General features: G+C 39.4%; 2 protein-coding genes across 4 annotated transcripts in view; one reads left to right on the top strand and one right to left on the bottom strand.

The window, feature by feature from the left end:
• Nucleotides 1-11,906, top strand: part of LOC127362358 (gap junction delta-2 protein-like) — a 678,509-nt gene extending 666,603 nt beyond the window's left edge. The window contains exon 3 of the transcript XR_007884431.1: nt 11,647-11,906. The gene's annotated coding sequence lies outside the window, so the exon portion shown is untranslated. The remainder of the gene's footprint in view (nt 1-11,646) is intronic.
• nlrx1 (NLR family member X1) overlaps nt 1-19,643 on the bottom strand; it is a 28,713-nt gene extending 9,070 nt beyond the window's left edge. For all 3 annotated transcript variants that reach the window (XM_051397918.1, XM_051397919.1, XM_051397920.1), the window contains exons 1-8: nt 19,478-19,643; nt 16,923-16,979; nt 8,524-8,636; nt 7,328-7,721; nt 6,023-6,254; nt 2,159-3,326; nt 1,459-1,642; nt 673-768 (exon numbers count right to left, since the gene is read on the bottom strand). In XM_051397918.1, the coding sequence (XP_051253878.1) occupies nt 673-768; nt 1,459-1,642; nt 2,159-3,326; nt 6,023-6,254; nt 7,328-7,721; nt 8,524-8,636; nt 16,923-16,939 (2,204 nt within the window). In that variant the 5' untranslated portion in view covers nt 16,940-16,979; nt 19,478-19,643. The remainder of the gene's footprint in view (nt 1-672; nt 769-1,458; nt 1,643-2,158; nt 3,327-6,022; nt 6,255-7,327; nt 7,722-8,523; nt 8,637-16,922; nt 16,980-19,477) is intronic.
• Between the last annotated feature and the right edge of the window lie 4,657 nt (nt 19,644-24,300).

Below are 24,300 nucleotides of genomic sequence, written 5' to 3'. Positions count from 1 at the left end.
CTATCTCCTGAGACAAAAACTGGGCCTTCACCTGGCCTGTGACTAAGGTTCCCGTTGAGTGTTGTCGGGGCGCCCACCACTCTCAGCATGTGCCTTGAGATTTATTTGGGTGCTTTTGAGGGCACTGGTTATGCCGATGTCCCCACTGGGGTTGTGGGGCCAGAATTTGATCACGTCTGGGCTGACGCCAACTGCAGACAGTAACCTGGATGTGTTATGGTGATGTGAGTGCTGTGGGTCCTGTGCAACACTTTTCTTAGAGTGCTGGGCTGGGGAGTCTCATGCCCCTACCCTGATGACCCCAGGACTCTGAAGCATGGACTGATAGTTTTCTGTGCTCAAATGCAATCCAAGAAACAAACAACTCTAACCTTCAAGCTAGCTGTCTGTCTTTAACGTAACTTAACAAAATAGGCTAGGAAATCCAGATGGGAGCTGTGGACTACCCCTGCACAGAACTGGATCATCTTTCAACAGGAGTAAATCAATAAATAGCACAGCCAACAGTTTAAGACAGTCAGTGTAGCTGGGGAACAGCACTAACATATAGAATACATATCCACTTACTTTACTGTCACTAGCAGTAAGAGAGGAATGAAACAGAACATGTTTACTTTGTTATTCTAGGATCTTCACTGCAAACCACAACAGTAGTTATTGAGTTTGTCTCACTTGAGGTTATGTGTGTGTCTGAAGGCAGGCCGCAGCATCTGAATCATGCCATGAGTCAGGAGACAGGAGGACAGGTTCAGCTCTTCAAGGTGATAACTACAGGAAGACATCATAACACATTTAGCAAATATATATTAAGACTAAACATACTAATTCTTTGCATTTCATATACAGAGGTATTTGCCAACTCTAAATCTACTTCTAAAGGAAGTTTTTCCTTGCTGTCGTCGCCATGTGCTTTCTCATGTTGGGTACTGTTGGGTCTCTGTAAATAATGTTATAAGGAGTTCGGTCTAGACCTGCTCCATTTTGTAAAGTGTCCTGAGATAACTTCTGTTATGAATTGGCGCTATACAAATAAAATTGAATTGAATTGAATTAAATTTGCTATAACACAATTTAAAACTACACTATGCAATCTCATGTTAATGGTAATACGCAGCCACTTCCCAGAAATATTTTATGGACTTCAATACCTAGAAATTCTGTAAGCGTGTCAATACCGTTTGACCAACCACAGCTAAAAAATACAAAGAGCAGAGCTGTTTTCTACAATAATGTCTGCCTTATGTCAACAGTCCTGTAGCAAATTGCTGTCTACAAAGTCATGCTTTGAGCTAAATGCTATCATCAGTCAGTTAGTTTCAAATTGTTGTGTGCAGATGAGATTTAAAAGAAGGATATTCTTTTGGATCAAAATAAAAATATCATACACAACAGCAAATCAATAGAATCAAAACCCTACATAATAAACAGGTGCCAGTAAAAGCACAGCCCATAGCTTACCTTGCAGGGGCGCATGAGAGCACAGAACTCAGTACAAAGCATTTGAGTGGCGTCATACGAATGTTGCTGAGGCGGATGGATCTTATTGAGGCCAGAACTTCTGCAGTCAGTCTTGGGTTCTGAAACTCATACAGAAGGACCAGCAGATCCATCAGCTCCTCTGGTGGCTGTGGCTTGCTGAGCTCTAGCATCAAATAAGGTAAAAGATTTTCATTATCTCAACAGACTATTAAAATAAATACACCAAATTCCTCCACTCTTGGCTCAGGCAGGACTCCAAGATACCATTACTCCTGGTACACAATCTTGGGGCACAATTCCACCCATACCTTTTGTTTTGGATATGTTTTTTGTAAAATTCACACTTGTAACTTTCTTGTAATGGAAATGGAAATAGATTGAACTGAGCGCATTTCTAGCCTTTGGGTCACTCAAAGCACTTTATGTCACATTTACCCATTTACGCACATTCATTTATAGCACACTCGGTGAACTCGTGTGAGGGTAGCAATTGTTGCAGTAGGGGTAGAAAAGACTAGACTGATAAAAATCAATCACAAATCATACCTGTGAGAACACACAAAACTATATCTGTATCTGTCCAGTATCGGACTGGTCAGAGTTACCTACAAAGGTTGACACCTTTAATTACTCAAGCAAACATACTATCTAAGCAAGACTGAAAAGAAAATGAACTTACGTCTGACCAGGTGCTTCCTAAGGGCACGTGTGATTTGGGCCACAGTGGTGCTCTTAATGCTGCAGCCAAGTTGCTGGAGAAGTACACGGTTACCATAATGTAACAGTCCTCCCATGAAGATAGGGTAGAGCTCAAAAGGCTGGCCTTCACAGTACTGCTGTGGTTGTGGGCCATGGACTCCCAGGAGGCTTTGCTCCACCTGATCAAGGACATCCTCATTGTAGCTATCCTCTGTACGGAACATCTCAGCTGCCATGGTTCTGGCAATGCTGCCTTTGTTGCGACTGATGATTTTCTCATAGAGCTTTGGAAACAGCTTGAGGAGGTTAAATACGGCAAAGATTCTGAGGGGGATGAACTTAGAAAAGATGTTAACAAGGGCATTAACATCTTCACTTGCTGGACCAATGGCCACAGACACCTTCCTGGTCAGCTTCTCTAGAGCTGATTTATTCTCTCCTAGTACCACGTAGAGAGCCGCCAGGTACTCCTGCATGGCTGGGACGGCAAATACATACCGCATCTCATCATTCTCACTGGGTCCTTCTGGTAAATGCTTCCCACTTTCTACACAGGGAGCCAGGAAGAAGTCTAGCACGTCAGTCCGGAACATGGCCAGCTGACGTAGCTCCTCATCTGTCTTGGTCTTCCCTCCTATCCACTGCTCTAGTTCCTTTTCTGAGAAGGATGTGCGTTTGTATGTCACACCGTCAAATGCAAGTTTACCAACTGTACGGACTACATACAACATCAGAGAATTGTGGTGCTCCTGAATGGGCACATTTGTCCCTGTCCCTGTGCCCAGCACCTCACCCCCAAAGTTGAGCCTAAGGAAACTGGTGTATATGCCAGTCAGTGTGCGGATGGGTGCATTGGCGTCAGTGAAATGGAGGAAGTGTAAGGTAGCACACGTGAGCCAGCAGTATGAGGGGAGGAAGCATGCTGCGGCCAGCTGGCTTTCTCTCTGGAGGTTGAGGTAAAGCAGCTCTATAAGAGCCTGGGCATCATGGTTACATACAGTTTCCCCACTCTGCTGCAGGAGGCGGCCAGTAAAGTATGCCCGCTGGCGGGCTGGGTCATTAAAGCCACAGATCTGTGCATAGCGACTCACATACTTCTGAGGGATACGGTCCAGGGCAGACAGTCTGGTGGTAACCAAGATGGAGGCCTGGGAACCATACAAAAAAACAACATATTGCAAAGCCACCAATCACAAATACTGAAATGAACACACTTTAGGAATAAACAAGGATTCAAAAAATAAGTTTTTGACTTGAAATGTTTGTAAACTCCTAGGCTTGTTGAGCCTCAGTTATTTCTTTTTTATTTACAACCCCAATTCCAATGAAGTTGGGATGTTGTGTAAAACAGAATACAATGATTTGCAAATCCTTTTCAACCTATATTCAATTGAATACACTACAAAGACAATTTATTTAATGTTAAAACCGATAAACTTTATTGTTTTTTTTTTTCAAATATTCACTCACTTTGAATTTGATTTGCGCTTCATAATGGCCACACATTTTCAATGGGAGACAGGTCTGGACTGCAGGCAGGCTAGTACCCGCACTCTTTTACTACGAAGCCAGCCTGTTGTAACATGTGCAGAATGTGGCTTGGCATTGTCTTGCTGAAATAAGCAGGGAGGTCCCTGAAAAAGATGTTGCTTGGATGGCAGTATATGTTGCTCCAAAACCTGTATGTACCCTTAAGCATTAATGGTGCCTTCACAGATGTGCAAGTTACCCATGCCATGGGCACTGACACACCCCCATACCATCACAGATGCTGGCTTTGGAACTTTGCGCTGATAACAATCCAGATGGTCCTTTTCCTCTTTGGCCCGGAGGACACAACGTCCACAATTTCCAAAAACAATTTGAAATGTGGACTTGTAACTGACAATGGTTTTCTGAAGTGTTCCTGAGCCCATGTGGTAATATCCTTTACACATTGATGTCGGTGTCTAATGCAGTGAGGGATCAAAGGTCACAGGCATTCAATGTTGGTTTTCGGCCTTGCCGCTTACGTGCAGAGATTTCTCCAGATTCTCTGAATCTTTTGATGATATTATGGACCGTAGATGATGAAATCCCTAAATTCCTTGCAATTGTACATTGAGAAACGTTGTTCTTAAACTGTTGGGCTATTTGCTCACGCAGTTGTTCACAAAGTGGTGAACCTCACCCCATCCTTGCTTGTGAATGACTGAGCCTTTCGGGGATGCTCCTTTTATACCCAATCATGACACTCACCTGTTTCCAATTAACCTGTTCACCCGTGGAATGTTCCAAACAGGTGTTTTTTTGAGCATTCCTCAACTTTCCCAGTCTTTTGTTGCCCCTGTCCCAGCTTTTTTGGAACATGTTGCAGGCATCAAATTCAAAATGAGTGAATATTTGCAAAAAAACAACAAAGTTCATCAGTTTGAACATTAAAATATCTTGTCTTTGTAGTGTATTCAATTGAATATAGGTTGAAAAGGATTTGCAAATCATTGTATTCTGTTTTTATTTACGTTTTACACAACGTCCCAACTTCATTGGAAATGGGGTTGTACTTTCATTTATTTTTCTCGGGCAGGAACACAGCATCTCTATGAAGAACAAAATTAAGGCCAGTCCTTAATAAAAGCCAGGCAAGACAGAGATAGGGAAAATGTGCATTTCCATAGCACTTATTCCATCAGTACAACAACAGTCATGTCATACCCACCACTCTGCACACTGCAACACTTTCTTTTAAGCAAAAGTTCCGCTTTCATTTACAAATTAATTTCTTTGTTAAGCCAGTGTCAAGGAAACCCAGCACTTCCTGCAGATGCTATACATTAAAAGCAAGAAAAGTAGAAGGGGAGGATAATTGCCACCATTGCCCTTACCCCTATTATGGCTGGTTATTGATCCTCTGTCCTTTTATTTAGTATCAAACTAACAGAGTATCAAAAACTGTTGAGTGCTGAAAGGTGGCATCAAATACCTGATCAGATTTGTATACTTGTCTGTTTAAAATAAAAGCTTGGAGTTGAGTAAAATGTAGGCTGCAGCCACTATTATAGATCTCATGGTATTTATAACAGGGTACTGCACTCCACTCGATATTCCTAGTTTCCAGGATAGTAACTTTATTCGCATTCTCAGTTTAAGAAAGGGAATCTGACTGCAACTTGCAAGCCTTTACTGTAAAATATATTTGTCATTTATATCAAATTTTGTTTCTCTCTGGCTCCTTCTCTTTTTTGGGGGGACTTTTATTGCCTTAATTTGAGAGTTACAGCCAAAGATAGACAGGAAAGGGGGGCAGAGAGAGAGGGGATGACACGTAGCAAAGGGCCGCAGGTCGGATTCAAACCCTGGGCCGCTGCAGCAAGGAGGACTCAGCCTCGGTACATGGGACGCCAGCTCTACCAACTGACCTAAACAAGCGCCCCCCCTTCTAGTGCTTCTAATGGCATTTGCAAGAATTGAGTGCAAATGAAAACAACCTATCAGAGCCAAGATAGATGGAAAGACGCTTTGGGCTGATGGCTTGAAGGTAGTTGATTGTTGAGTCTCATTCCCAGCATCAATATCTGATGACTGGTTAATGAGACTCAACTATCAACTGTAAAAGTTTCAGCAAATATAACAAAAAAGTTATTTTTATAAAAGTTACCTACTGCAGCTTTTTAATTTTCAAAATTTTATAGAACATAGTAAATTTGTAAGGCCTTGCAACAAGACTTAGGAAATTGTTCTGCTCCTTAAGTAACCCTATGCATTACCAGCAATGGTCATGGCAGTATTTTGCACTTCAGAATGACAAATGCCCAAAAATAGATGACAGTGTAAAACAGTGCATTGATGTTGGCCTGTCCCTTACCTCAGGCAGGAGGTACTTCCTCAGCAGGTTCACCACCACTACACCTGGAACCAGCACCTCATTAGGGTCACTGCAGAGCTCTGTGGCTCCAATCCGGAAGTCCAGTTTCATCTTCTCCATCCCATTAAAGAGGAACAGCACATCTTTGGCCTGGTCTCCCTCCCCACTCAGCAGGGGGTGTTTTCTCAGGTGGAGGTACTTCCTGCTCACAAGGTCCCTTAAGGAAGCCGCCCTGTGTTGGAGGGGATTTGTCAATTTGTGCTGTTTATTACTCACAGCAGTTTGATGCAACAGTCTGTATAACTGACCATACCTATATTCAGCTAATCGAATTATTGTTGTAAACTCACTGATTTGAGCAAGATTCTGCACAAAGTGGCAAAATAGGAAATGTGGTTAGCTAAAACCACATTGATGCCAAAATAGTGTTTCTTCTTTTGTCCCAATCCAATTATATTTCCCATTTATATTTTCTGATGTTCTGTGCACACCCCCAGTACAGGTAGGTGAATCAAATCCAAGAAATACCTTTGCTCTAATGCCTCCTACACTATTCAGTTTACTGCCAAAGTATCAGTAATAGTTAATGATATAATATCTATGAATAGAAGGGTGTCACTGTGGACCAGTTGTTGCCTGAGTGGGTGAGATTAGGGTAAGTCACTCATTTGTTTTGCATTTACTCAATAGAGAGTCTTAGCCAACGCACTTTTCATTTATGGGATAGTTGCAGAAAGACAAAAAGTTTTTGTTGCACATACAATTAACATCACTGTGCTGTGGAAAAATTAGACTTGACACAAAAAAGATCGCTGCAAGTCCAGTTTGTGTCTGGTTATACGTAGTTTTATGTAGGCAATCTGAGTGAGTGAGCTAAGATATAATGAACATTTTTGAGGACAACATAGATTATTTCTAGGATATTTGGTCATTTTAATCCATTTCCAGGTGTTTCCATGACTGGAAAACCAGTCTCTAAATTTCCGGGTAGGTAGTACAAAGCCTGAGTTGTACAGTCTTATAAATTGAAGACGTCATTTTGACTATTTTTGTGACATTTTATATAATAAATGATGAATCCGTTAATTGAAATATACATTGATAATACAAATAAATATTTGCTGCAACCTTAATCAGATCTGATATGTATGTAACTTTATAATGTATTTGCTGAGTGAGAATGTGTTGATAGGCTCTGATGCTGGGGGAAATGGCTAATAAAACATGATTCCAAATTCAGCATATCACATATACAGCATATGACATAAGACAACTGTGTAACTGAGTAAGAGAAAGATATTTTACTTTGACAGTTGGCCAAGGTCCTCACAAGAGAAAGGAACCAGTAGTTTGAAGTGGGTCAGGGTGTTCCCAGCGCACCAATCCAGCACCAGCTTTCGTACCATTGTACTCTTTCCTGTTCCCACGGCACCGTACAGCAGTACATTGAGCCCCCGACCTGCACTCCAGCCATCGGTGGGTTCAAACAGCTGTTCCACAGTCACAGAGGGGCTGAAGGGGGTCTGGGTTTGGAGAGGGGAGCTGAGCAGTCCTGCACTCTCCTCGAACTTTCTTTCCAAGATCAGAGGATCCACATGCATGGTCTCTGGGCTGAAGCAACCACCAAACTGTTTCTCCTCCTGAGGAAGGTGGCTGAACCACAGGAAGAGCTTCTTCTTGTGGATCTCTAAAGGATTTACTATAAACAAAGAAAGGGGATATTTTTAGAATTTGAGTGTATGTATCCAGCTTTCTTTCTCACCTATCTACATTTTCCCTGACATGATAAAAGAGTTGAAACAGATATCTATCAACGTTGAATTTGGAGCACTTGTGAAAAACGGATTCAAACAGAAAGCTCTAAATCGAAGCAGCAGAGACTGAGATATTCTGACTTCTAGTCCCTAATATTGGTCAAGTTTCAAAACACTGGATCCTACATTTCCCATTATGCAATCCTGCTTGGTAAACGCCCACATCTTTCAAACTCCACACCCCCAGTTTGTAACGTAGGCTTTCTGTCACAACTTTAAATCAAAAGCTCCCCCAGAACCGCATACATCATAGAGTTGTTCCCACAGAATGAGTGGTACTTCTAGAGATTACTAAACTAACTTTGACATATGAAACTGTAGGAGTGCTCCTTCAAAAACTTTGTTCACAGGAGACCTTTTGGAAATCAGTTTAAACTGAGTTGCCCATTCAGTGTTCCCACTCTTTTTAAGAAATCTTTCCAGGACGACACTTGCTCACACAGTAAATTTAGCCTGGCCCACACCAGTAACTAAAAGTCAGGATATCTTGTCCACTGCTGCACACATTTTGACCACTCTTTTTAAATCTATCTCTCACTATTTCACAAACTATGGAAATGGAATACAAATTGCTGGATGAACAACGTTACTACAACTGCTACCACTAATATTTCATACATACACTATGGTCACTAACTACTTCAGTGATTGTCAAATAGCAATAAAGCAACAAACTGAGTTGGGCACCTGGTTCTGAAGTGGTGGAGCAGTATGTGCTGCAGTGAAAGCCAGGGGCTGGGTAGAGAGACACCTCCACCCTCCTCCTCCACCTCCATACTCGGAGCAGCTGACTCAGCTGTCTGCAAAGCACAACACAGGCTGGTTCAGTTGACATTGTTCAATCTTTACAGGACGTAAAACCACAGAGACAGCCTATAAAGGTCACTCCAATCCCACAGTCAACACCTCACCGTCCTCACAATGTGGTTTATTCGAACTGATCCAAGATCTGCATCACATGGCGGTTTAATGGCAGAGAAGAGCTGCTATCAGGCTGTTTGCAGGTTGTAGCAGGTATACCGACATACCTCCAAGGCACTGACATTCATGCAAGCACACAAATGTACGCCCAGTAACTCAACTTAGCCTTTTCTAATGCTGCTCCATATTAATAAAATATGAAGCAATATGATGATGGGCTCTTTCCAAGAAGGCACCAGGCATTTCTTAAGAAAATAAAATGAAGCTCATATAGGCTGTAATTTACTAAATCTTATTAGGCAAAACAATTCAATTCAATTCAGTTTTATTTGTATAGCACCAATTCATAACAGAAGTTATCTCAGGACACTTTTCAAATAGAACAGGTCTAGACCAAACTCCTTATAAAATTATTTACAGAGACCCAACAGTACCACCATGAGCAAGCACTTGGTAAGGTAAGGTAAGGCAAGATAAGGTAATTACTTGGCGACAAGGGCAAGGAAAAAGCAGTGACTTTTCAACATGACAAAGTTAAATAAATTAACAATTTAAGTTCTCATAACAAACTAAAAACAGAGATATCCAGATACCTGGTTTCAAAAATTCAAATCCCCACATTCACTTCTTACATAACTTTCTAATGTTTTGGTTTTAAATCATTTCTTAATGAACCCATATTTTTACTTTCTTTCAATTCAATGTCAAAATCATTCCATAATTTTACTCCATACACTGACACATTTTTACTTTTCATATTAGTTCTTGTCCATTTCCTTTCAAAAATGAAATTTCTCCTCAGTGGATAAATGCTTGTCCTCTTTGTGAATAACCCTTGGATACAGTCTGGAAGTGTTTTACAATGTGCTCCATACATTAACTGTAATGTTTTAAAGTTAACCAAACCTGTAAACTTCAAATTTTGAGAGTGCACGAATAACATATTGGTGGGGAGAGTATATTCAACCTTGTTACCTGTCTTATAGCTCTTTTTTGCAACAAAAAAATGCAATTTGTATTAGTTTTGTAAGTATTTCCCCATATCTCGATACAGTATTTAATGTAAGGAAGAATGAGTGAGGAATACAAAATTAATAATGATTTATGTCCTTAGTTTTATAGAGTATTGCAATAGATTTTGATATTTTAGATTTAATGTAGTTTATGTGGGGTTTCCAGTTTAATTTATGGTCTATCATTACACCCAGGAATTTGTTTTCATACACTCTCTCTATTTCTACCTTGTCAATCCTGAGTTTAACCTCATTGTTGATTTTTTTATTTCCAAACACTATGAATTTTGTCTTACTTAAATTCAATGACAGTTTGTTCACATCAAACCATTTTTTCAAATTATACAATTCACTTTCGACTTTATCTAAAAGCTCATTCAGATCTTTATGTGAACAAAACAAATTAGTGTCATCAGCAAAAAGAACTGACCCTTGGGGTACCCCCAAGCCAGGAATATGCTACACCTCTAATTTTCCAGCTTACTCATTAATATTTTGTGATCTATTGTATCAATAAAGGTTGATAAATACCCTCACTGTGTACTCTTTGTTGTCTATTGATGAAGACATTTTTTCAACCAGTTCCATTATAGCCAGTGTGGTTGATCTATTGGCTCGAAATCCATGCTGTTGCTCACTTAATACATTGTATTTTTCAACAAAATTATCAAGTCTTTTTACAAATATCTTTTCTAAAATCTTAGAAAATTGAGGAAGTAAAGAAACTGGTCTGTAGTTGGAAAACAAATGTTTATCTCCATTTTTATAAAGAGGAATAACTTTTGCTATCTTCATTTTATCTGGATAGATGCCTGTTAAGAATGTTTGATTGCATATATGTGTAAGGGGTTTGACAGTAAATTCGATAGTGTTCTTTACTATTGACATATCAATGGCATTATAATCCGTAGACTTTTTATTTTTAAATTCCTTTACAATGTCCAAAATTTCATTTTCATTTACTCCATTTAAAAACATAGAATTCATTTTTTTTATTACATCTATTAATGCCTTCGATGTCACTCGGCTCTTTGATCTCATTAGCTAATTTAGGTCCCACATTTACAAAATATTCATTGAATTCATCAGCTATCTCTTTTTTATTATTTGTAGTTGCATCATGTTTTTTAGTGAAGTAAGAAGGATAGTCTTTGTTCTTACCACCTTTTCTAATTAGGCTATTAATTATCTTCCATGTTCCTTGAACTTGTAACTTGCATATCTGCTGGGTAGCTCAGTATCTGTTCACCGTGTGGATTAGTACAGCTGTGATCAGAAGAAGACACCGTACTGTGTATAAATTCAGCAGCGGAGGTCATTAGTTTGGTAGGATTGTAGCTTTGATTAGCACACAGCAGCTCTGTGATGTCACTGTGTTACTATAGTTACTGAGTCTGTTGGACTTTATGTTGTAATATGAGGGACAGTGTGATCGTTAACCCTCGTTAGAAGCTACCAAAATACCGGGAGTGAGTTATAATGATTATTTTCTGTTTGTGTAACTTGCTAACGTGCTAACCAGCTGGGGCTAGCTGCGTTGTTTTCCGTGTGTGTGTGTTACGGTGTGTAAATGAACTTGATCTACGTGCACCGGAGTTAACGAAAGAGCTACTGTGAGAGAGAAATAGTCAAACTGCAGGGATTCATTAGTTTAGTAATATTGTGTAACTATGTGCTCACTAGGCTGTTTTGTGGAGTCAAACACTGTTTTATTATTTTATTTTATAACTTAGGACTACTTTGAGCCACAATGAGCTGTTGTACTTGCACTGCATTTATATATATATATATATATATATATATATATATATATATATATATATATATATATGCTGCCTTACAAGTAACTCAGGTTTTTTTTTTTTTTTTTTAACAGGTGACCTGATGAAGCTCAGGTGTTCCTGGACCCATCAGAGGACAGAGACAGCTGCTGCATCAGAACAGCCTGAAGGACACGATCTGCACGGTTTACATTAAAGTTATGGTTTTGTTACTTGCAACATGTGTAACTGGAATATGAATGAAAAATAAAGTGTTTTACTTTTAAGAAGAGTTTTGGTCATTTTTAAATTCAATTCAATTTTATTTGTATAACGCCAATTCATAACAGAAGTTATCTCAGGACACTTTTCAAATAGAGCAGGTCTAGACCGAACTCTTTATAACATTATTTACAGAGACCCAACAGTACCACCATGAGCAAGCACTTGGCGACAAGGGCAAGGAAAAACTGCCTGTTAAAAGGCAGAAACCTAGGACAGATCCTTCGGCTCTAGGTGGGTGGTCGTCTGTCTCGACCAGTTGGGGTGAGAGAGAGAGAGAAAGAGAGACAGACAGACAGGTGCACAGCAACAACAGTATTGGCAATGGCAATCTAGCAGGACCATGGCAGGAGGCTCCACCAGGATCGATAAGAACCTGCGAGACGAGAAAGCACAAGAACTCCGAGGAAGAAGTGAAGTTAGTAACATGCATTAATGGGACATGAATGAGTGCAGAAAGAGAGAGGAAGAGAGGAGCTCAGTGCACCATGGGAAATCCCCTGATAGTCTAGGCCTATAGCAGCATAACTAAGGGATGGTTCAGGACTCACCTGATCCAGCCCTAACTATAAGCTTCATCAAAGAGGAATGTCTTAAGCCTACTCTTGAATGTGGTGAGGGTGTCTGCCTCCCGAACCACAACTGGAAGCTGGTTCCACAGGAGAGGAGCTTGGTAACTGAAGGCTCTGGCTCCTGTTCTACTTTTTGACTATAGGAACCACAAGTAGCCCAGCATTCAGAGAACGTAGTGTTCTAGTGGGGTAATAGGGTACTATGAGCTCTTTAAGATATGAAGGGGCCTGACCATGAAGAGCTTTGTAGGTGAGGAGGAGGATTTTCAATTCTATTCTAAATTTTACAGGGAGCCAGTGCAGAGAAGCTAGTACAGGAGAGATGTGATCTCTTTTTCTAGTTCCTGTCAGTACTCGTGCTGCAGCGTTCTGAATTAATTGGAGCGTTTTAATGGACTTATTGGGGCAACCTGATAATAAAGAGTTGCAGTAATCCAGCCTTGAAGTAACAAATGCATGGATTAGTTTTTTTGCATCTGTCTGTGATAGTATGTGTCTAATTTTTGTAATATTACGTAAATGAAAGAAGGCAGTCCTAGAGGTCCTGGAGATAACTCCAAGATTCCTGACAGTGGTGCTAGAGGCCAAGGTAATGCCATCTAGAGTAACTATATCTTTAGACAGTGAGTCTCTAAGGTTTTTGGGGCCAAGAACAAGAATTTCGTTTTTTTCTGAGTTTAACATCAGAAAATTGCAGCTCATCCAGGATTTTATGTGCTTAAGACATGTTTGTAATTTAGATCGGGCTTGATCGATAGGTATAACTGCGTATGATCTGCATAACAGTGAAAGTGATTCCTAATAATGTTGCCTAAAAGGAGCATATATAAAGTAAATAGTATTGGTCCAAGTACAGAACCTTGTGGAACTTCATGACTAACTGTAGTATTTATTGAAGATTCATCGTTAACATGTACAAACTGCGAACGATCTGATAAGTATGACTTAAAACAGCTTAGTGCGGTTCCTTTAATGCCAATTTGATGCTCAAGTCTCTGTAAAAGAATATTATGGTCAATGGTGTCAAATGCAGCACTAAGATCTAATTCTACAAGTACAGAGAAGTCCATTGTCTGAAGCAATCACAAGGTCATTATTAACTTTAACCAGAGCTGTCTCTGTGCTATGATGAACTCTAAATCCTGACTGAAAATCCTCAAATAAACTACTGTTATGTAGAAAGTCACACAACTCTTTGGCGACTACTTTCTCCAGAATCTTAGAGAGGAAGGGGAGGTTATAGATTGGTCTATAGTTGGCTAAAACCCCTGGGTCAAGAGTGGGCTTTTTAAGAAGGGGTTTAATTACAGCTACTTTAAAGGACTGTGGTACATATCCTGATAATAAAGAAAGATTAATCATATCCAGTAAAGAAGTGCCAATTAAGGGAACAACTTCTTTAAGCAGCCTAGTTGGGATCGGGTCTAATAGACAGGTCGATGGCTTCGATGAAGAAATGATTCAAGTTAACTGATGAAGATCGATAGCAGAAAAACAGCCCAAATATATATCTGAGTTTAAATTGGTAAAAGTCCCTGAACTTGGAGAGCTACTGATAACTGTTGATGGCAGCTGATGATTAATTTTCTCTCTAATAGTAATAATTTTATTATAAAAGAAGCTCATGAAGTCATTGCTACTTAAGGTTATGGGGATATGTGGCTCAATAGAGTTGTGACTCTCTGTCAGCCTGGCTACAGTGCTGAGGAGGAACCTAGGGTTGTTCTTATTTTCTTCTATTAGTGCTGAGTAATAGGCTCCTCTGGCATTACGGAGGGCCTTTCTATAAGTTTTAAGATTATCTTGGCAAATTGAGCGATATTCTGATACTTTGGAAGAGCGCCATTTCCTTTCAGATTTTTGAGCTATTTGCTTTAACTGGCGGGTTTGATGGTTGTACCACGGTGCTAGTCTCCTATGTTTTAATAATTTCCTTTTTGTAGGAGCGATAGAGTCTAATGTTGATCGTAGTGAGCCTGTAGCACTATCGACAAGATTATCAATTTCAGAGGGACTAAAGTTGTTATAGGACTTTGTTAAATTCAGACATGGCATTGAATTAAACACTGAAGGAATCTCCTCCTTAAATTTAGCTACAGCACTGTCAGATAGACATCTGCTGTAGGAAGTTTTGCCTAATGGCTTATAATCTAATAGTATGAATTCAAAAGTTATTAAATAATAGTCAGATAGGAAAGGATTATGTGGGAAGACTATTAAATGTTCAATATCAATGCCATATGATAGAACAAGGTCAAGAGTGTGATTAAAACAATCAGTTGGTTTATTTACACTCTGACAGAAGCCAATTGAGTCTATTAATGATATGCATTACTAAGGCTGTCATTGTTATTATCCACATGAATATTAAAATCACCTACAATAATTACTATAATAATAATAATAATAATAATAATAATTCAGTAATAAGTGTGGTTTTATATAAATAACATGTTTTTTCACAGAGGTTTTATGATGATTTCCTGGATGTACAAAAGTTGAAAACCTGGTTTCGTGTAACATCTATTAATATGAAAATGTGAAATTTAAACCTATAACACAATACATTACTGTCTCACATTCAAACTTTATTATGTTGGAAGATAAATGACATCACAATATATAATATAAATGATAGAATATTCAGTATATATACAGTATTTTTACTGGGGTTCAAACTAAATTGCAGCTTTTACACATATCTGAAGGTTAACTTTGGTAATAATACTTTCAAGTTAAAATATCAGACTATGAAATATGGATACAGTACAGTACAGTTGGTTACTTAGCAGTTTTTCAACCACATAAACAAGTTACTTTATTAGATGAGTAATTCCTTCAGTTATGTTGACATGTTATACAGGATAAAGTATTCCAGGCATATAATATGTTTAACTTCACTAGGCTGTGTAGACTGTGGGTCACTGCTCACTACTGTACCTGTAAAGACAAGCATAAAACACTGTGTTGGTTTTCATAATTAAGGTATAAACACTAACATTATGTGATAGATAGAGGTTTTATATATATATATATATATACCTGAGGAACACGTCACAGAAAGCTGTAATCCTGATTGTTGATGTTGTTCATTTCTCCATTTCTCCGTGATTTCACGTCAGGCTCCCGCTCTAACATGTCCGGTGGTGAAGTTTTTGGTTTAGAAGCAGTTATTGAATTAATATGGATGGTAGAAATGCAGCTCAGTAGCAGTGAGGATCTACCTGCCGGCAACGCCGAGGCGGAAATGGGAGGGGCCGGAGCATCATCTGCGTCATAATGCCGACCAATCAGAGCAGACTGGGCTTTTCGGGAGGGGGGCCTTAAAGAGACGGGAGCTAAAACCGATCGATTCAGACAGAGGCTGAAAAGAGGTGCTCAGCTATAGGCAGTATAAGAAAAATAATGTGTTTTTTGAACATTAAAACATCTAAACCTATTGTAGTAGAGCCACCAAATACAATTATGAACCTGAAAAGGAGCATAATATGTCTCCTTTTAACTAAACGTGCATGATAGACCTGCAAGATTAGTTAATCGCTGTCTACTATTATTTTTATAATTGATCCTTTTAACTATGACTGTAACCTGAATATCTTTGGGTAGAGGACAAAACAGGAAATCTTTTATGGTCAAAATAACTAATGGATTACTTAAGAAAATGATCGTCAGATTAATCGACAATAAAAATAAACATTGGTTCCAAATGTACAAGTCATGATTTTTCTCTAAAAATCTTAGAGTAAAGAGCATGCTGCATTAAAACTACTCCGGCAAGTGCTCATTATTACCCACCTCTGTTCACCACACCAAACATCAAGTGTGGTCAGCAGTGTGGTGCGCTGCACCTGTGACCCAAAAACATTGCCACATGACACATATGATCGCACATATCTAAGGAACTCTAAGCTGCTAGGACAAAAACAGCTCTGTGAGCCTAGTAGGGCTGTTATTGAAAGATTAGCTAAAAATATTCCTGTCATGACAGACAAGTTACTGCATGTACACACACTCTGTCACAGGAACAGTGACCAACCCAGAGTTACATTACTATGTAGCAGTGTGTCAGGCAAAGCAGACGGACAGAATTATGGGAAATGGAAGAAATGTAGGGTGCAATGTAAATGGTAAATGGACCTGTACTTGTATGCGCCTTTGTAGTCTTCCGACCACTCAAAGCGCTTTCACACACATTCAGTCAAAGTCCATCGAACAGTAATTAATTCATGCACAGCATCAGGATGCAATTCGGGGTTCGCTATTTTGCTCAAGGATACTTGGACACGTGGCGGGAGGAGCCGTTGATTGAGCCAACAACCTTCTGATTAGTGGACGACCCGCTCTGCCTCTGAGCCACAGCCGCCCAATGTATGTATTACCTCCTTTTGTCTCTGACAACTACAAGCGTAGCTACCCCATATTGTATCTCATCAGACTGTGAGAAAAGGTCAGCAGAAAATGCATCCCACAACCACATCATTTGGAACACAGGTGACTTTTGAGCCTCACCATCATAACCATAACAGTTTATCACCAACCTGTGCAGTGAGCTCATCTTTCTGTTCTGCTGCCTCTTTAACGGCGGGGCGGGCGTTCTGTGAAAAACATGCAAAATCAGACAACTTGTGCAAAAAAGAACTTCACAGTAGAGTTTCTGACAGCTTGTAGCTCTATGGAACAAGGTGTTGATTGATGAGTGGTTTGCAGTTTTGTTTGTATCTCATGCATGCACATGGGGATGCAAATGAATGTGCAAGAGATGAGATGATGCACATACCTGCTCAAGGTCTACTGAACGACGAAAGGAGCATCCTTCTATCCTCTTGTCTAAAGTATGCTTCTAATTTGTTAGCAAATCCATTTAGTCAACCAATATGGGCTTTTCAATGGCTGATGCGGATATTTAGTCAACTATGAATTATGTATGATTGTTTTTTAATGAATAATAATAATCACATAATAAAGAGAGAATTGTTTAAAAAGTTCAAAAAAGGAAAACTCATCTCTGACGCAACATTCACAAGAAATACGTTTTATACAGATTTCCTGCAAGTTATTGTGTTCACTACTTGGGTTTATTGTCAGTAGTCGACTTAACCATTAATCGAAAAGAGTCTTAGTCGACCCTTTTAATTAGTTGGATAGTCGCAAAAACAATGTTAACATTAAAGGGGAATTTGGCAACTATTTCAACTTAATAAACCCGTTTAGAAATCATTTGGATGGTTAAATGGCCTGTTCCGGTGTTAATGGTGACGTTCCCTGCTCCCCCTAGCGTCCCCAGGCGGAAACCAACCTTGCAACTTTGGGACTACCGTTCCGTTAAGTTGGAAATAGGAAGTATCGTGAGAAGCGAGAAACACAAACTGCTTTACGGCAATTCCACATAAACACACACGCCCCCCTCAATACCGGTTAGCCACGCTGGCTATAAGAACAAGCGACGATGAATGTATTACCCACCTCGGTAGACATTGCTCCACACGAAAAAGTTGCCCGGCAACAAATGCACATTAGCAGTGGTAGAAAGGGGCAGGAGGGTGCCGCAAGTGAGTTTTTTTACGACAGTGTTTTGAAATATACGTCCCAGAGCTATAGGGGGAGCTCGTTGAGAACATGCGACGACAAAAGTGAAAACCAGCGAAGAAATGGCTAGAGTTGCCAAGTTCCCCTTTAACGCCATTTCTGTTGTCATTTAACAGCTGTTACAATATATCACTTTAAATATTTAAATTAATATCTGAAACGTGCAACAATTGGTCGACTAACATGAAATATCCATCAAATATGTCACTTAGTCAGGGGTCATCAGTTTATTCAGTGACAGAAAACTCCTTTAGGGGAAAAGGTTGGCAACCACTGATTTAGTCCCAAATGGGGTTCCCAAACCTCTTCATGTCAGGGACCCCCATAATAGACGCACATTAGACCATAAAGCCCCAGTTTGAGAGGATTTTGTCTTAAGGAATTTCCTTTATATTTTTTAGGTTAGTGTTAGTGGTTAGAGGTTAGAGTTCTTGCTTTTTTTGACAAATAATTTTCCAGACATCTGCAGGAGTTTTTCTTGACAATACAAGACAGCACTTTGTAGTACAGTAATAATAGATTAGTTGGTTATGTTAATCTTTTAGAAAGTTAAAGTGTTCATTGCACACAGTGTACAATTGACACCACTGTATATTTATTTATCAACTGCGGCAATGAGAAATGTGATGCTGTATTGTAGATATGAGAATTTTGCTCATACCTCGGGAAAAATTGTACTTGATGCTGGAAAAATCACTGCAAGTCAATTCCACACTGCATCTGGTAAAGCAGTTTCAAGTGTGTACTGTACATCTTATCCTACCAACTGTCGACTTTCAAACTAAATAATTAAATTAAATTAAATGTTATTTGTATAGTGCCAATTCATAACAGAAGTTATCTCAGGACACTTTTCAAATTGAGCAGGTCTAGACCGAACTCCTAATTACATTTACAGAGACCCAACAGTACTACCATGAGCAATACGCCATTAAGTTTACATAGGCAACCTGAGGGGCACATATACAAATAAATTCACAGGTGTTTGCACGACTGGAAAACTAGTCTTTAAATGTCCAGTTTTGCCAGGCTTTCCAGAATCCTGGGAACCCTGAACTAGGATCACTATACATTACAATCAATCAAAATCAGATTTGTAAATGTGTAAATTAATCTGTAAATATGTACTGAGATTTGTGAATGTGTGCATTTGCAAATCTGCCACGGCAGAAGTGTAACAACAGTCATGTGTAAAACGACAGCCAACTGAGAGTCCCGCCTAAGTTTTAACTGATGAATTGTCTGTTTCTAAATGCAAACCCAAAACGCTTCCCTTTGGTCCAATACCATTAGTTTAACGTTATATGTTATACGTGCATATTCCGTTCCGTGAATATAGCGAAATATGTTAGTGCAGTCAACCAGAGTAACGTTAACGTTAGCCTGCCAGCTAGCGTACATATGTCAGTGTCAGAGTTTGAACTAGCTACAGTGAACAGTTAATTAATATTCATGCAAACTAAAAATGAAACCTCATGTCATGGAAAATAAAACTACCGTTACATACCGAAGATATATCGTCCTGTGTCCTTCTCTCCCACTGAGGTTGACTTATTTACGTTCATTCATTCTGTGACTTCCATTATCGTTGTCTCGACCTGTACTAACGTTAATGTCAACAGTGTCTCAAATGTTCCCTATGTTCCATTCACAGTTCCGCTACCGTTTAGGGCGACCGGAAGTACTATTTCAGAATAAAAGAGTGGTATTCTTCTTCTAATGAATTTCCGGAAAGCTGTACACTAAAAGCGTAATGCTGCCCTCAACAGATTCTCAAACCTTTTTTTAATAAGATACACCCTTTTAAACTGACCAGCGCACAATAGGGGCGGATCTAGAAGTGGTGACCACCCCAGCTGCCACCCCAGTTTGGTGTCAAATTTAACACATTAGATTAATTATAATTATTTATTTATTGAATTTATTAAATTTGTTACAAACAAATCCCAGCATATATTTCTGCCACCCCGTTGATTCTCCTGATATATTTTAAATTAACATTTAAAGATGTTAAAAAAAACCCTGCAGTACTCCAAAGTAACCCGAATTAGAGAAACAATGCTCTATACAGTCCTATTGGGTGGAGAATTTTTAGGATTACTCTACCAATAGGTTTGAAATTCATTTCAAAATGAAAAAGTAGAAGAGAAAGTTAAAAAGGTCAGATCTGACAACTCACTGAAGACGTTGCCTTTCACTTCTGCATTTGTTTAATGACAGCATGGCATGATTAATCTCTCTTGTTTTGCTTTGACAAAGTGGCAGAACTCTCCAAACTTCCCCCACAATTTCAACATTTTGGAGTTGTGATGATCTTTGCACACTGTATGCCCATTTGGTGCCCTAGGCGAGATTACCCTCCCCCCTCCCTCCCAATTTATATAAAAACTATTCTAAATTAAAATACAGATACTTTTAGGAAAAGTCAGGTAACAGCAGTATGAAGTGAAGTTAGTAACATGCATTAATGGAACATGAATGACTGCAGAAAGAGAGAGGAAGAGAGGAGCTCAGTGCACCATGGGAAATCCCCCGACAGTCTAGACCTATAGCAGCATAACTAAGAGATGGTTCAGGACTCACCTGATCCAGCCCTAACTATAAGCTTTATCAAAGAGGAATGTCTTAAGCCTACTCTTGAATGTGGAGAGGGTGTCTGCCTCCCGAACTGGAAGCTGGTTCCACAGGAGAGGAGCTTGGTAACTGAAGGCTCTGGCTCCTGTTCTACTTTTAGAGACTATAGGAGCCACAAGTAGCCCAGCATTCAGAGAACGTAGTGTTCTAGTAGGGTAATAGGGTACTATGAGCTCTTTAAGATATGAAGGGGCCTGACCATGAAGAGCTTTATAGGTGAGGAGGAGGATTTTCAATTCTATTCTAAATTTTACAGGGAGCCAATGCAGAGAAACTAGTACAGGAGAGATGTGATCTCTTTTTCTAGTTCCTGTCAGTACTCGTGCTGCAGCGTTCTGAATTAATTGGAGTGTTTTAATGGACTTATTGGGGCAACCTGATAATAAAGAGTTGCAGTAATCCAGCCTTGAAGTAACAAATGCATGGATTAGTTTTTCTGCATCTGTCTGTGATAGAATGTGTCTAATTTTTGTAATATTACGTAAATGAAAGAAGGCAGTCCTAGAGGTTTGCTTCATGTGGGAGTTAAAAGACAAATCCTGATCAAAGATAACTCCAAGATTCCTGACAGTGGTGCTAGAGGCCAAGGTAATGCCATCTAGGGTAACTATATCTTTAGACAGTGAGTCTCTAAGGTTTTTGGGGCCAAGAACAAGAATTTCGTTTTTTTCTGAGTTTAACATCAGAAAATTGCAGCTCATCCAGGATTTTATGTCCTTAAGACATGTTTGTAATTTAGATCGGGCTTGATCGATAGGTATAACTGTGTATCATCTGCATAACAGTGAAAGTTAATGGAGTGATTCCTAATAATGTTGCCTAAAAGGAGCATATATAAAGTAAATAGTATTGGTCCAAGTACAGAACCTTGTGGAACTCCATGACTAACTGTAGTATTTATTGAAGATTCATCGTTAACATGTACAAACTGCGAACGATCTGATAAGTATGACTTAAACCAGCTTAGTGCGGTTCCTTTAATGCCAATTTGATGCTCAAGTCTCTGTCAAAGAATATTATGGTCAATGGTGTCAAATGCAGCACTAAGATCTAATTCTACAAGTACAAGTCCATTGTCTGAAGCAATCACAAGGTCATTATTAACTTTAACCAGAGCTGTCTCTGTGCTATGATGAAATCTAAATCCTGACTGAAAATCCTCAAATAAACTATTGTTATGTAGAAAGTCACACAACTCTTTGGCGACTACTTTCTCCAGAATCTTAGAGAGGAAGGGGAGGTTAGAGATTGTTCTATAGTTGGCTAAAACCCCTGGATCAAGAGTGGGCTTTTTAAGAAGGGGTTTAATTACAGCTATTTTAAAGGACTGTGGTACATATCCTGATAATAAAGAAAGATTAATCATATCCAGTAAAGAAGTGCCAATTAAGGGAACAACTTCTTTAAGCAGTCTAGTTGGGATCGGGTCTAATAGACAGGTTGATGGCTTCGATGAAGAAATTATTGAAGTTAACTGATGATCGATAGCGGGAAAACAGTCTAAATATATATCTAAGTTTACATTAGCAAAAGTCCCTGAACTTGGAGAGCCGCTGATAACTGTTGATGGCAGTTGGTGATTAATTTTCTCTCTAATAGTAATAATTTTATTATAGAAGAAGCTCATAAAGTCGTTGCTACTTAAGTTTATGGGGATATGTGGCTCAATAAAGCTGTGGCTCTCTGTCAGCCTGGCTACAGTGCTGAAGAGGAACCTAGGGTTATTCTTATTTTCTTCTATTAGTGCTGAGTAATAGGCTCCTCTGGCATTACGAGGGCCTTTCTATAAGTTTTAAGATTATTTTGCCAATTTGAGCGATATTCTGATAATTTGGAAGAGCGCCATTTCCTTTCAGATTTCCGAGCTATTTGCTTTAACTGGCGGGTTTGGTGGTTGTACCACGGTGCTAGTTTCCTATGTTTTAATAATTTCCTTTATATAGGAGCGATAGAATCTAATGTTGATCGTAGTGAGTCTGCAGCACTATCGACAAGATTGAAGACAGAACACGAAGGGAGGGCGCCAATGGGCATCGAAAATTACTATTGTTTCTTTTTCTTTTCTCCCTCGAGGATGACTGGCATAGCAGATGGCGCTCTAGGCAACTGCCTATATCGCCTATGCCTAGAGCCGGCCCATATCTGGGATATGGAATATTGTACACATTATACCTGCAGATATATTCCATATCTTTGACATTCAAAACAAAGTAGAGAAGGTCTTTGATAGTTCCTGACTTGAAATAATCATGAACACCCATGCAGGAGTGCACCCATGGTCCCACCAATTCAATTCAATTCAATTCAATTTTATTTATATAGCGCCAATTCATAACAGAAGTTATCTCAGGACACTTTTCAAATAGAGCAGGTCTAGACCGAACTCCTTATAACATTATTTACAGAGACCCAACAGTACCACCATGAGCAAGCACTTGGCAACAAGGGCAAGGAAAAACTGCCTGTTAAAAGGCAGAAACCTAGGACAGATCCTTCGGCTCTAGGTGGGTGGTCGTCTGTCTTGACCAGTTGGGGTGAGAGAGAGAGAGACAGAGAGAGAGAGAGAGAGAGAGACAGACAGACAGGTGCACAGCAAAAACAGTATTCGCAATGGCAATCTAGCAGGACCATGGCAGGAGGCTCCACCAGGATTGACAAGAACCTGTGAGACGAGAAAGCACAAGAACTCCGGGGAAGAAGTGAAGTTAGTAACATGCAATAATGGAACATGAATGAGTGCAGAAAGAGAGAGAGAGGATTAGAGGAGCTCAGTGCATCATGGGAAATCCCCGGCAGTCTAGGCCTATAACGGCATAACTAAGGGATAGTTCAGGACTCACCTGATCCAGCCCTAACTATAAGCTTTATCAAAGAGGAACGTCTTAAGCCTACTCTTGAATGTGGAGAGGGTGTCTGCCTCCCGAACCAAAACTGGAAGCTGGTTCCACAGGAGAGGAGCTTGGTAGCAATTAAGGGTACGACTTCTTTAAGCAGCCTAGTTAGGATGGGGTCTAACAGACAGGATAGGAATCAATCAACACATTCAACCATCTTCAAGACACCGACCCACCGTCTTTCTTGGGTCAGATTAATTGCTTTCGTTCAAGGATTCTTGCAAATTCCTCCACTAGTGGAACTTTTTCACAGATTATCATGTACTATTGTCAGGATGTTGTGAAAATTTCATCAAATATGATGCTGTAAATTATTTATATAAAAATTACCTACTGTAGCTTTAAGTGTTTTTTGTTAATTGTAACTATTTATATAAAAAAATTAGTGACCAAAAATGTGGGGTACATTAATGAAAAAGTTTGAGAACCACTGCACTTATAGTTATACATAGTTAGGAATATTGAATTCCATTTCTGCCTATAGATCCTCCTAAATGTACACACTGGACCTTTTCAGTTGACCCATTTATAGAGCATTACCGCCCTCGTCTGGATGAGGTTTATCTCAAGCCAACATTTAGCTGATTTTCTTTTTTTTAAACAGAAAAAGGGGAAACACGTATGCATTTCTAAACTGTTTTGATGCAAAAGATAGGCACTGAAAATTAAACTACAGACGTGGCGGCAAACATTTTTTTATTTGGAACCCTCAGAGTTTTGTTTTTGAGCAGTACTATACATTTGTAGAGACACTCTTTATTTTGAAAATCTGCGACCGGAAGCCCGGTTCGCGGTACCGTCG

This window comes from Dicentrarchus labrax, unplaced genomic scaffold, assembly GCF_905237075.1.
Source record: "Dicentrarchus labrax unplaced genomic scaffold, dlabrax2021, whole genome shotgun sequence".
NCBI lineage: Eukaryota > Metazoa > Chordata > Actinopteri > Moronidae > Dicentrarchus > Dicentrarchus labrax.
Note: the sequence above shows the minus strand (reverse complement) of the source record. Positions and strands in the feature narration are given on the sequence as shown.